Source organism: Panthera uncia (assembly GCF_023721935.1).
Source record: "Panthera uncia isolate 11264 chromosome A1 unlocalized genomic scaffold, Puncia_PCG_1.0 HiC_scaffold_16, whole genome shotgun sequence".
NCBI classification, from domain to species: domain Eukaryota; kingdom Metazoa; phylum Chordata; class Mammalia; order Carnivora; family Felidae; genus Panthera; species Panthera uncia.
Genome location: NW_026057576.1, coordinates 79,484,694 through 79,497,091, shown reverse-complemented (window position 1 = coordinate 79,497,091; position 12,398 = coordinate 79,484,694). Strand labels below are relative to the sequence as shown.

Here is a 12,398-nt window from a genome sequence, read left to right as displayed (position 1 = left end):
CTGTTAAAAACTGAGAACAAACTGAGGGTTGATGGGGGGTGGGAGGGAGGGGAGGGTGGGTGATGGGTATTGAGGAGGGCACCCATGAGCACTGGGTGTTGTATGGAAACTAATTTGACAATAAATTTCATATATTAAAAAAAAAATACAAATATTAGTAAAAAAAAAAAACAAAAACAAAAGCAGCGTTTGCTGAAGAGAACGAGCCTTGTGCTTGACCGCTCCTGGCAGCCCTAAATCCCTGACCTCTCCTGGGGACAGCGACACTTGAATGTGTTAAAGCTTGGGAGCAAATCGCTTTTCCCACTGCAGACTCCTAACCATGGCCCCAGCGGGGCACAGAAAGATCTTGACAAGAATTTTCAAGGGCGCCACCTCCAGGGCTCCTTCTGGATTCTGGACCCCTCCCTCCTGCAGGAGATCCACCCAGAGGCCAGTGCTTCAAGGACCCAGAGGGCTGATCCCCCCAGATCCCCCTACACCAGCACCAGCCAGGCAAGGACGGTGGGGTCACGCACCGCTTGGGGACCTGGCAGGAGCGTGGGGTCCCTCTGTCCCCCTCTTCTTAGCCAGCGGCCCAGGGTGGCAACCCACCCTTCCTCTCCCCCAGACTCAGGGTAAAACACTTTTTGCTGCCAGAATCCAAACCTCTTTGTCATGCTTCCTCCCCGGCCCCATCCCAGGACCACCCTCACTTGGCCAGGCTCCTTCTGCACCAGGGGCCACTTTCTCATCGCGCAGTTATGACAGCGGCCACCACAGCCAAGCCACAGGCCTTCCCTCTCAGCCAGGGAATGGGGGGGCACATGGGGTCATGTACTGCAGCCCCTCACACAGTGGACCCCAGGGCAGGTGACCGCAGATTTGGGAATAAGTAAGATGAAGCCAATGCAGGCAGGCGTTAGAGGTGAGTGGGAACCGGCCATGTGGCCCCAAGCCCCCCTGAACTGCTGTCACAATTCAACACCAGCCCACAGTGAACTGGCAAAATTAACTGCTTACTCTTGGAGCTGTGTCCCCAAAGCAAACAGATCCCAAATAGAAATCATTGATTAAAAACACCACGTTCACAAAACCGATCGAGGCTGGCGGTAGTCTACTCCAGGACGTGGGGGACAGGGGTCCACCAGGGACCAGACATGGGGGACGAGCATGGGGGCCGGGCAAGGTCTGGACTTCCTCTCTGTCAAGTCTGAGTGAGTTTGGCTCCTCTGGCCTTTGCATCTCCCCCCTCTCCTTGGCCTGTGGGAGCCTATACATCATCCTTTAATTTGCTAATCCCCAACCCACCCCATACCCCAAACTCTTCTTTCTGTGCCTCAACTTCAGCTGCCAGGACCACCATGTGAGTCTGTAGGGTTCACCCTACAATCCTAGAAGCAACTGTCACTTAGACTGTGAAGGACGCCCATAAGCCCTGAGGCCAGAGTTGTACAGTGCACAGCCTGGGGAACCTGGGCCCGGATCCTCGGTTGCTGGATTGGGGCCGGGGGCTTCCCCAGGAATACTAGCTGTAGCCATAACATAACACACTCTTACTGCCCACGTTTGAAAGAAACTACGTACATTCTTACCATCTGCCTCCGGTTCTCCACCAGGTTGATGCCAATAATCCCCAAGAAAGCTCCAAAGCCCAGCTAGAGGGAAACGGAGAAGGTGCCTGGTTAGCACACGGAGGCTTAGAGCTCGCAGGGATCAGCAAATCAGAGGCCGCCCCCTCGAAAACATCTTACCAAAGGGGCAAAGTCACCCCTCCCCAACCACCTTCACCACCTAGCAGCCCACAGGCTCGTGCCCGTCTGGGTGGCGTCTCGGACTCCACCAAAGCCAGTGGTAGGAATACAAGCCACTGAAATGCAACCCGTTCAAACAATTTAACTCTTGATCACAGAATAGGGCAGCACAGGCCCCTCACCTCCGGCCTGAGGGACAGCCCCTCATGGTTACCCAGAGGGTGAGGGGCCCACCTGCTTTCCCCCAGGCCTGGCGGAAGTCCAAGTCAGAGGCTGGCTCCTCAGGGAAGGTGTGGGGACCAGGCGCCCATAGGTGAGCCCGCAGACAGGTAATCATGAGAAGGGAGGAGGTAAAAGGAGGGAAGGAGGCTCCAGCAGGAGAAGGATGCTGAGGGACGTCTCCCTATCCTGGAGACAGCCTCAGCTCCTGGCCTCCTCACCTCAAAACCAGGGACCCAGGGCCAGGCTTGACCCTCCACTGAGTGTGGTTCCCTCAGCTTGAACGACGTCGGACAAGGGACAACGGAGGTGAGCAGCTGGGTAGGGGCCCCGCCTGCCCCGGAGTTTGGGAGGCACCTCAGTGGGCGCTCAAGTCCACGGTGTCAAATTTAATGCCCTGAAAGTCTGACCGCCTTACGGCTACAGAAGCCTGTATCTGTAATGGTGAACAGTGCCTGTGGAGACGGACACATGTGCACGGAGGAAGTTACCACCTGTAACTGAAGAATTCTCAAGGAGGAAAGGTGAACGTTTTCTTCACATACAGCTCCACAGCTCAAAAGCATCAGAATTCCAGGCCAACATAATGTATTAAGGTGTTTCCATTAAGTTTCGCCAACTGGCATGCTCTTTCCAAGATGTGCCTCCAGCCGTGGCTTCATCCTGAGAACTGCTGCTGTCATGCCCACGTGGGACGCGGGGTCTCCTAGGAAGGGACCTTTACCCACATCGTCTTCAGGTGGATTTCATCTGGTCTCCGTAGCTCACCTTCAGACTGGCCACTGCCCGGGAACCTGGCTCTGCCAGAGGCTTGACCTTGGGGGGTGGGTCCTCACAGCCCTGGCCCCATTTCCAGGGGTCCCGCCACAACACCCGGCAGAAAAGTAGGGCCCCAACATATTGGCAGCTCTTAACATTTTACTGATAAAACTTTTTCTGCGCAGACCCTATGTGTTTACTCATAAACAACACACAAGTAGATAATATAGGCTTATAAAACACAGACAAAAAATAAAAATAAAGTATTAATATAAAGATGAAGTGGGAGCTCCTGGGTGGCTTAGTCGGTCAAGCATCCGACTCTTGATCTCGTCTCAGGTCATGACCCCAGGGTCGTGGGATCGAGCACCGTGTCGGGCTCTGTGCTGACACCACAGAGCCTGCTTGGGATTCTCTCTCCCTCTGTCTCTGCCCATCCCCTGAGCTCTCTTTCCCTCTATCTCTCTTAAAAGAAATAAATAAACTTGAGGGGCACCTGGGTGGCTCAGTCAGTTAAGCGTCTGACTTCGGCTCAGGACATGATCTCACAGTCCGTGAGTTTGAGCCCTGCGTCGGGCTCTGTGCTGCCAGCTCAGAGCCTGGAGCCTGTTTCAGACTCTGTGTCTCCCTCTCTCTGACCCTCCCCCATTCATGCTCTGTCTCTCTCTGTCTCAAAAATAAATAAAGGTTAAAAAAATTAAAAAAAAAAAAAAGGAAAGAAAGAAACTTGAAAAAAAAATTTTAATAGAGATAAAGTGAACAATGTATGTGAAATATCTTTAAATATTTAATGTCAAAACCTTTCCATCCTTGCTAAAAACGTCGGACTAATGTTATTCTAATAACTAATGTTATTAGAATGTTATTATCTAATAACTAATGTTATTACTAATCTTGATACTTTTAGTGACAGTAATGTGATTAAAAGATCTTCATTAAAAAAGAAAACCTTGATTTAGCATTTTTGACACAGCAGCTCTGGGTTCTGGTGCATTTTAAGGGCCTCATAGCTGATAAAGGCCCCTTCCAGACTCCTGTCCAGTGTATGCCCTTGGAGCAAATTCTACTGCTAACAACAGTGGATGTGGATGTGAATTCATAGTTCAAAAAAATCTCCCTGGTAATTCTGAATCTGGGTGGCCCTTCTTGCCAGATCTGATTAGGCTGTCCCCAATTTGCCGCGTGGCATTACTGCCGGAAATATGAAGTTAGTGGTTGGTGACGCCCTCTGCTGCCGCCCCCACAAGATGGAGTGAGGAACACTACCCTCCACAGGGGGGTCTTTGCAGGACTCAATTAAAGCTGTGGTCAGAGCGCTGTATCGGGGCTGGAATCCGGCCGTCAGGGCTGGTCTCTGCACCCCCTCCCACCCCTGCTCCAGGCCCCCGTCAAGACCAGTTGATCAGCAACCACCACCCACACAGGGCCCGGGAGGGGACACGGGTGCCTCTGGGGACAGACTCTGCCGGCCACAAGCCCCGACATGGCGCAGCCCTCCCTCACACCCCCGGGGGTGGCCACACTCACAATGACCCCTGGGTAGTAGCCCCCCACGGTCACGTTCTCTGTCCTGGTGGTGGCCGCGAGGCCGATGGTCAGGATACAGACGGACGCCACCAGCAGCGACCCCACAAACCAAAGTGAGGTCTTTCTTCTGGCAAACCCTTCTGGAAGGAGGACAAACAGGAACCGTTAGCAAGGGGATGGGCTCAGAGCGGGGCCCAGCCAACAGCACCCTCCTCGCCATGCTGCTCTCGGGCCACAGGCTCCGAGGACCCCAGACCACCCGCACAGGCCACCCCTTCTTCCCAGTTGCCCTGTTTCTCTGGGTGGGGACTCGGGGTCTCCCTCGTCACCTGCCAACCCACCCGAAATGTTTCATCCCCACTCCTCGACATCCGCCTCCCCTGCTCTGCAGCCCCCACTGCAACCAGTGACCCTCACTCCAGCATTTAGTGCCCAGGTCCCAGAACCCCAGACAATGAACCTCATGCGGGCAGGTGGGGTGTGATTTCCCTGCTCCCTGCCACCTGACACCGTGCCTGCAGGCTAGGTGCTCAAGGGTCCATGCCACCAGGCCTCACCCCAAAACCAGTGCCCTCCGAAGCCTTCATCCTGGCAGCCCACACAGCAGAGGTCGTGCTCAGCCACTTACTGAGCGCCCACTGTGTGCAGACCCTCCCTCGTCCTCGAACCCCACACGCCTGCCCTGCTCCAGACTGCAGGGGGCACCTTGCACTCAGAGGCCGCTCTGCTCCATGCAGCGCCACCCAAGTTGTCCCCACCCACCATCCACCCCCAGGACCCTGCTCAGTGTCAAACCCGTGAATGGCTACATGACAGGGGGCAGAAAAGACTCAGAAGCGCATCGGAGGCTGCCACTTCCCACCCGGACACCCATCCCCTTGCCTTTGTTAACAGCCCGTTATGGGATGCGGAAGTGTGAAGGGCGCATCCTACAGCCTCTGCTCCAGCTGCACGGTTACATTCTTGCCAAATAATTGTCCATCTGTCCGTCCGTCCGTCCGTCCAAGCAAAGGATGCTCCATAGGCCCAGCAGACATCTCTTAAAGGAGCCTGCCCCTTGCCTTTCTCCCAGTCATCCTTCCCACTGCCTGGAATATGAGCAGAAAGGCAGAACCCCAGGCAGCCATTTTGGGCCATGAGGGAACCTTGTGCACAGAGGCAGCACTTGCAGAATGGCAGCGCAGGAAGATGGCCCCGGTTGTTGCCTCGGAACTTGAGCAGCAGGATAAAGTCCCTGGACTATGGCTGCTACTTGGGATGTCCCGGGGTTTGTAGGCAAACCTAATTCCAGGTGGCACAGAACTCAAGAAGGCAGCCAGAAAGAACTTGCCATTGCCTGGCCCTCCCTCAAGTCTCGAATTCTGGGTTTCTCGTTGCCCTAACTTTCTTCTTTGTGGTGTGTCTCGGGGAGGCAGGGAAGCCCCGTTTACAGCAATCACCCCCCTGCCCCGTGCTCCATCAGCAGCAGCCACACCACGGAGACAGTTTGCCAGGAGAGGCCAAGGCAAGACTCCACTCCGAGCCCAACCAGGCTGCTGGCTTGTGTTTTGTTTTATAATGGTTTTTTTAATTTTAATTTTTTTAGAGAGAAAGAGAGATGGGGGAGAGGGGACAGAGAGAGAGAGAGAGAGAGAGAATCCCAAGTAGGCTCCTCACCATCTGCACAGAGCCCCATGCAGAGCTCGAGCCCACCACCCTGGGATCGTGACCTGAGCTGAGATCAAGAGTCATACACTTAGCCCACTGAGCCACCCAGGTGCCCCAGGCTTTTGCTTTCTGGAAGCTTAGCGATCTTGAGCCCTGTGATTCAGAACCAAATCAGGATGCAAGGAATACAGGTCTTTGCCTGCACTGAAGTTCTTCTGTCAACACTGTGTGTGCTCAGTGGGGGGCCAGCTGCATGCGGGAGTTTGCGCATGTGCTCTGGAAGGTGCCTGAATTTACAATTCTGTGGCCCTGCCAGCAACGCTCAATGGCCAGTCAAGTAATGACCAGGTGGTCACGTGCTCAGACATGAACTACACAGACAAACTCACTGTGCAAGCTCAGGCAACGCGCTTCTCTTGTGCCGTTTTTCCTAACTGGAGGCATCGCATATCTTACGCCCAAGACCACCAGCCAGATGTCTCAACACCTGTTCCCACCACAGCACAACAACCCCCGGGGCCTTGTCCCTTAACCCCTCCGTGGCACCAGTGGCACCTGCCTGCAGGAACATCGTCAGATCCGCTAGTGACACTCGGACACGCTGATGACAGTGGAGCAAAAAGCTAAACACGTCTCCTTCGCGATGGTGGTCATCCCCCTGAGGCCCATTCCGTCATGGTCTCCCGAGTCCGGCTTTCCCTCCAAGGCTCAGGCCCTCGAGATGCTGTCACCCCACGGCATTGCGGGGACAGTTAACGGGAGGCCGAGGACGGCGGCCCCACTCGTGCAGGGTGCCAGAAAGCGTGGCTCTGGCCAGCTGTGGTGTCTGGACTCCAGAGAGGCAGAATCCTGACCTTAAATGCTCCTTATAAATACAGGAGATGGCATAAAAACCAGGGAATGAGAAATAAACTCAAGAAGAAGGCAGGACATCTTTACAATTACCCTACAACACATTGTTAGATCAGGTTTCAGAGACGAAAGGGTTGTGCACTACAGGAAGCCCTCAGCGCCCCGTGGACCACCCCCGGATCCTCCTACCCATCAGCAGGGCCGTTAGTATGTGTGGTTACAAATGGCGCACCCTCAAGACAAACATCTGTCCAGTCTGCCACACCCAGGCAGCCTCCCGGACCGGCTGTGTGGTCTCGAGCTGCCCAGAGGAGAAGCCCGTGAGGTGGGGGCTGTCTGGCCCGTCTGCCGCTGGAGCCCGTGCCTGGCTCAGACAGGCAGATCTGGAGCCACCAACCTCAGCTTCCCGATCTGCAAAGTGGAGATGATGGCAACACCTGCGTTAGCTGCCTCCTAAGGGCCATGCGGCCCCAGCGCGAGGACCTCGGGGAAAGCCCCCCCACTCCCCACTGAGGTGAGCGGAGTGAATCCATCAGCCAGGGCGGAGGGAACAGTAGCACAGTCCCGGCTCTAAGCCGGCTCTCCAGCTTGAGGGGAAGGCCACCAGCCATCTCTGCGTGGTGCTCACGTCTTTCCCTGCCTGTGTGTCCGTCCCTCCTAGAGCATCTGAGCCACGTAGGCCCTCCCTTGCCCTGCACCCCAGCCCCAGCCCTCTCCCGAACCACGGCTCCTGTGGCAGTCTGGCCACGTCTAGACTGGATGGGCTGCAGTTCCCGTCACCAAGATGGTGTCGGGGGTGGGGGGAGAGCTTGGAAGCCCCCCCGTCACCGCCTCCCTGCCAGCAGGGCCTTGGTGTCCCAGGGAGAAGAATGTGCTCACTTCCTCACGTTGGGACACCCGGTCACAGAGGCAAAGAGATGCCCCTGTAACTAGACCCAGGCAGAATGGCGTGACTCAGCCATCAGCTTCCCACTGTCTGCTTTGGCATCTGACACACACCAGGGTGCTGACTGCAGAAACATGAACTAGGAAATACCTATGAGGCCACCCCGGGCACACTAAGGTTTAGAATTTTTAAGTAAGAGACCAACTCCTGGTATTACTTTCTTAGTTTATGATTTCTCATCAGAAGAACCAACTAAGTCCAAACTGTTTTAAACCATCACGTCCCATTAGCGTAATATGTGATGATAGCTAGTTAGACCATTGCGTCCCGTTAGTGTAATACATGATGACAGTTAGTTAAGAACAGGCATCATTACCATCACTAGTGAGTAACCTGTCTGGAGGACGAAACACATGGGAATCAGTCTGCCACAGAGCACTGTACCTTGGAGACGGAGGTGCAGGGCTGTTCTTTCAAGAAGCCAGATTCCTTGGCTATTATTCAAAACTCAAACACCACTAACTCATCTGGTTTTTAGTAAGACTTTCCAAAGATGCTGGAGGCAGCAGAAGCCACTGGGTGTGTGTGGGGGGGGGGGGGGATGGGATCACCCGTGGGGAGGACGGGATCACCCATGGGGGGGAAACAGCAGGAGGTGGCTGGTGTCCCCCCCACCCCCAGCGTCTCAGGGAGTCCTCCTTTCTTTTCCTTCCAAACCTTCCCCTCCCCCCTCAGGAAAACACACCAGCATCCTTCCAGGCCTGGGGCCTGTCCAGATGCATCTGGGCTTGGTCCGGCCAATCAAAGAACCCGGGGTTCCAGGACTCGTGGGCCAGAGGATGTAGGGGATTGGAACAGAGCTGCACCAAACCATGAGAAGAAGCCACCGGTTGTTGAAACAAGTTCTAGAAATGTGTGCAGGCTGAGCAAGGGCAGGGGAGGCTGAGGGCAGTGTGGGTGTCAGCTGGGAAGTAGGAGCCTGCTGTCTGTGGTAACAGATGTGGGAACAGACAGGGGAGACCCAGAAGCTGAGACAGGCAAGCAGGGAGAAAGGGCAGAGCCTGGCCAGGAGAGAATCCGTGTCAGTACAAGGTCCCAAAGGTGAAGCCCCAGGGTTGCTGGAAGGAGCTGTGGACCTGGCCTTTACCCTCCCAACTCCCACCCCAGCCCACGACCTGCCTGCATGCCGGTACCTCCTCACCTGTGTTGTCCAGCAGGGCCAGGGGCCCGGGCACCGGTGGCTGCATCTCGGGGGAGAGCACTGGCTCTGTCTGGCCGTGGATCAGTGAGGATCAGTGTCCAGGAGCACCGCCCCTTCTCTGTGCTCAGACCGCCTCCTTCCCACCTGCGCTCCCTCCCTCCCCCCTCCTCCCACTGGTCCTGCATGTGTGTGTTGGGGGGGGGGGAGGTTGCTGAGGGCCTGAGGCAGACCCACTGGAAAGTCCCCCTGGATTTCTGGTCGGTGCCCGCAGGTCACAGGCTGCAGAGGGGAGGGATGCAGGGAGGCCCTGTTGGCCCACCTGCCCCAACAGGGCTCCTGGGGGCGGCAGGGACCTGCTTCTGCTCTTGTCCAGGGGTGAGCTCTGGAATGAATGAATGAATGAACAAACACATAGACGCTGCAGGCTCCTGTCACGCCCCCACCCATTCACCTTGGCCTGCATCACACTGCTGCAGAGTGAGTGAAATCTCCAGGTCAGATGGGAGCTGCTGGAGGAAGGGGTCCCAGGACCCAGTGCTTCATATGGCGGTGAGGAAACAGTCTTGTGAAGACCATTCATGCCATTTTCAAATGGTCCCAGCAAGCGTGAGAGGCACCCAGCCTCCCCGGGAATTAGAAGGTCATCAAAAACAACCACGTGTCGGGGCACCTGGGTGGCTCAGTCGGTTGAGCATCCGACTTCAGCTCAGGTCATGATCTCACGGTCTGTGAGTTCGAGCCCCGAGTCGGGCTCTGTGCTGATGGCTCAGAGCCTGGAGCCTGCGTCGGAGTCTGTGTCTCCCTCTCTCTCTGCCCCTCCCCTGCTCATGCTCTGTCTCTGTCTCTTTCTCTCTCAAAACTAAATAAACATTAAAAAAAATTAAAAAAACAAACAAACAACCGTGTGTCTTTTCACTCCCATGAAAAGTGTTGGCAAATTGTTGACCATCAGGCAGGAACTTCGCAGTAACACCGAGTAACATGGACAGGACGTGGGGCAAGGACCCTCGTTCCCTGCTGCTGCACTAACTTGCACCATGGCCCCTTGGACAGCGACAGGCAGGAAAACAGCAGGTTTGTACCTACAACAGGGCAAACAGGGCTCCCTGCCAAAGGACCTGCCCAAGAGTCAGTTTCTGGAGCCAGGACGCCCGATCCAATCATCTCAAGGCGTGTTTTAATTACTGCGGTCCTGAGCTCGACCCTGACCAGTGACTCTGAATCGGTGGGAGTGCGGTAGCTGTGAAGAAGGCCACTATTCTACAGGGGCCGTCGCCGTGATGGAGAGACGCTGCACACGTGTGCGGCTCGATGTCCCATGTACATCAGCACAGCCACGGGCACAGCCTAAACGCCTACACCAGGACAGGGCCGTGCTCTGATGCAGACGTGGCACCCCACTGGTGGTTGGGATGGATCGGTACAAGGGCCGTGGGGCGACAATGAGGGCTCATGGGGTTGTGGTGAGTAGGAAGCCTTTATGCGGTGTGTCTAAACCTGAAAAACAATGGTCTTCATTCACTGATCCTCTCAATACACATTTGCAGAGCACCCACTGTATACTAGACATGATCTGTGCACTTGGGAAGCACTGATGAGCCAGTAGACAAAGATCCGAGGGAGCTAGCGTTCTCCTGGAGAAGAGATGCCGACTGGTACATATGGGAAAGGAGGCAAATGCAGAGTAGAGTAGAAGGCAGTACCCACTTTGGGAAAGGGGAACACAGACCAAGCAGGGAAGAAGCAGTGGCAGGAGCCAGCAGCGATTACGTGGTCAGAGTGGGAGGTGAGGGCCAGACCCAGACACGAAGGCTGGGAAGCAGTCAGCATTTCTGACACCCGTGCAGAGGCCACGGTGAAGTGGACAGGCCTGGGGAGGGGGTGGGGGTGGGCAAAGACACCAGAGGGCTTACGGGCCAGATGGAGGGTCTCAGGCGTTGCCAGGCCCCAGGCTCTGCTCAGAGTGACACGAGGGCCACCAGCCAGGTGTAGAAATACCACCGCAGGGTGCCGTGCAGCATGGCAGGTAGAAGCAAAGAGCCCGGTTTAGGGGGCTGAATCCGCTGAGACGTGACAGCAATTTGGGCCAGGTGGGTAAGTGCAGGCAACGAGCCACGACCATAGCAGCCTCATGCTGTGGACGTGCAACACCATGGCGTCCGTGTACATACAGACGTGCCAGCCGGAGGAAACGTGGACGTGCAGATACGTGAATGCTTACGTGGTAAGCAAGAACAGCTCCAGAGCAGTGTCCCCGCTCGTGTGGGAAACCACATCTAGAGACGGCTTTGGGAACCACGTCTAGAGACCTCTGACTCCACTTGCAAAATCATATGTCTTTAAAAGGTTGAAAGACTTGAAAACAATATGGCCTCCCTAGACCCCAGTTGTGAGGGATGGCTGGAAAGGTTGAGGGAACCACGACATTGCCATCAGAGGCACAGAGGGAGAAAACGGGAGCTGCCAGAAAAATAAAGAAATTCAGAGACCAGAGAGTGAAAGGAGATAACACGCTTTTACTGACTTCGCTAAACGTTCTGCAGTAAATATTGACGAGAAAAAATAGCCATTTTTAATGGCGTGATTTACTGAAATATAGAAAGATAATCAGAGGAAGGTCTGCCCTCAAGTGGGACCAAAAGGCGCGGGCTCCCCGGCTTCCGGGGCCACGAGGCACACGGTGCTCCCACAGAAAGAGAGCCCCCCACCCCGGGGCTGCAAGCGTGAGCTGCTGCTGGGGTTGCCGTTTTAAGTGAGGCAACTGAGGCCTAGAGAGGTGAGGCAAGCAGCACGCGGCCACACAGCTGGGAAGTGGCGGAGCCGGGAGCAAAGCCTGTGCCCACCACCCTGCAGGGCAACGCACTCCACAGTTTGCTGAAAATATATTTAAGATGTGTGTGTGCTGCCAGACACGATGGCCTTTTCCGATTGACGAGTCTATACAGGCAACTTTGGATGCCGATTGGAAATGGGCAGGTGTTTGAAGTTCTTTCACGGCTGCAAGAGCATGGCTAGGAAGGGCTTTGGAAGGCGCCCCAGCGCTCAGCGGACTGCAGGGCATCCTGGGACAACCCAGGGCTGCTCCCTTTTGCAGGTGGAGACACCAAGGTCCCAGGAGGCTAACTGGGTGACCACAAGCGGATGCAGAATTCTTCCAAAGGCTGCGTGCGTAACTGCAGAGAGGGTCAGAATTCATTCCTCAGACCCCTCCCCACCGGGAAGCGTCCACCAGTGTGACCACCCAGTGTGACAGGTGCATTAGCTCCTGTGCTGACTGCACCAATGACAATTGTTTACCTGCCTCGACCTGACCCAGGGGCCTGCAGCAAGCCCACCTCTGCAGGGAGCGACAGTCTAGGATCCGGGAAGTTTTTGATTTTTTGTTTTTAATGTGACAGAAACATAGAGTGCGAGCAGGGGAAGGGCAGGGAGAGAGGGAGACACAGAATCCGAAGCAGGCTCCAGGCTCCGAGCTTTCAGCACAGAGCCTGACGCCGGGCTCGAACCCACAAATCATGACCCGAGCCGAAGTCCAACGTTTAACCCACTGAACCACCCAGGTGCTCCTCAATTT

General features: G+C 55.5%; 1 protein-coding gene across 1 annotated transcript in view; it reads right to left on the bottom strand.

Annotated features, from left to right (window-relative positions):
- TMEM255B (transmembrane protein 255B) overlaps positions 1-8,870 on the bottom strand; it is a 41,387-nt gene extending 32,517 nt beyond the window's left edge. The window contains exons 1-3 of the mRNA XM_049647284.1: positions 8,825-8,870; positions 4,239-4,378; positions 1,575-1,637 (exon numbers count right to left, since the gene is read on the bottom strand). Of these exons, the coding sequence (XP_049503241.1) occupies positions 1,575-1,637; positions 4,239-4,378; positions 8,825-8,870 (249 nt within the window). The remainder of the gene's footprint in view (positions 1-1,574; positions 1,638-4,238; positions 4,379-8,824) is intronic.
- Positions 8,871-12,398: the final 3,528 nt, after the last annotated feature.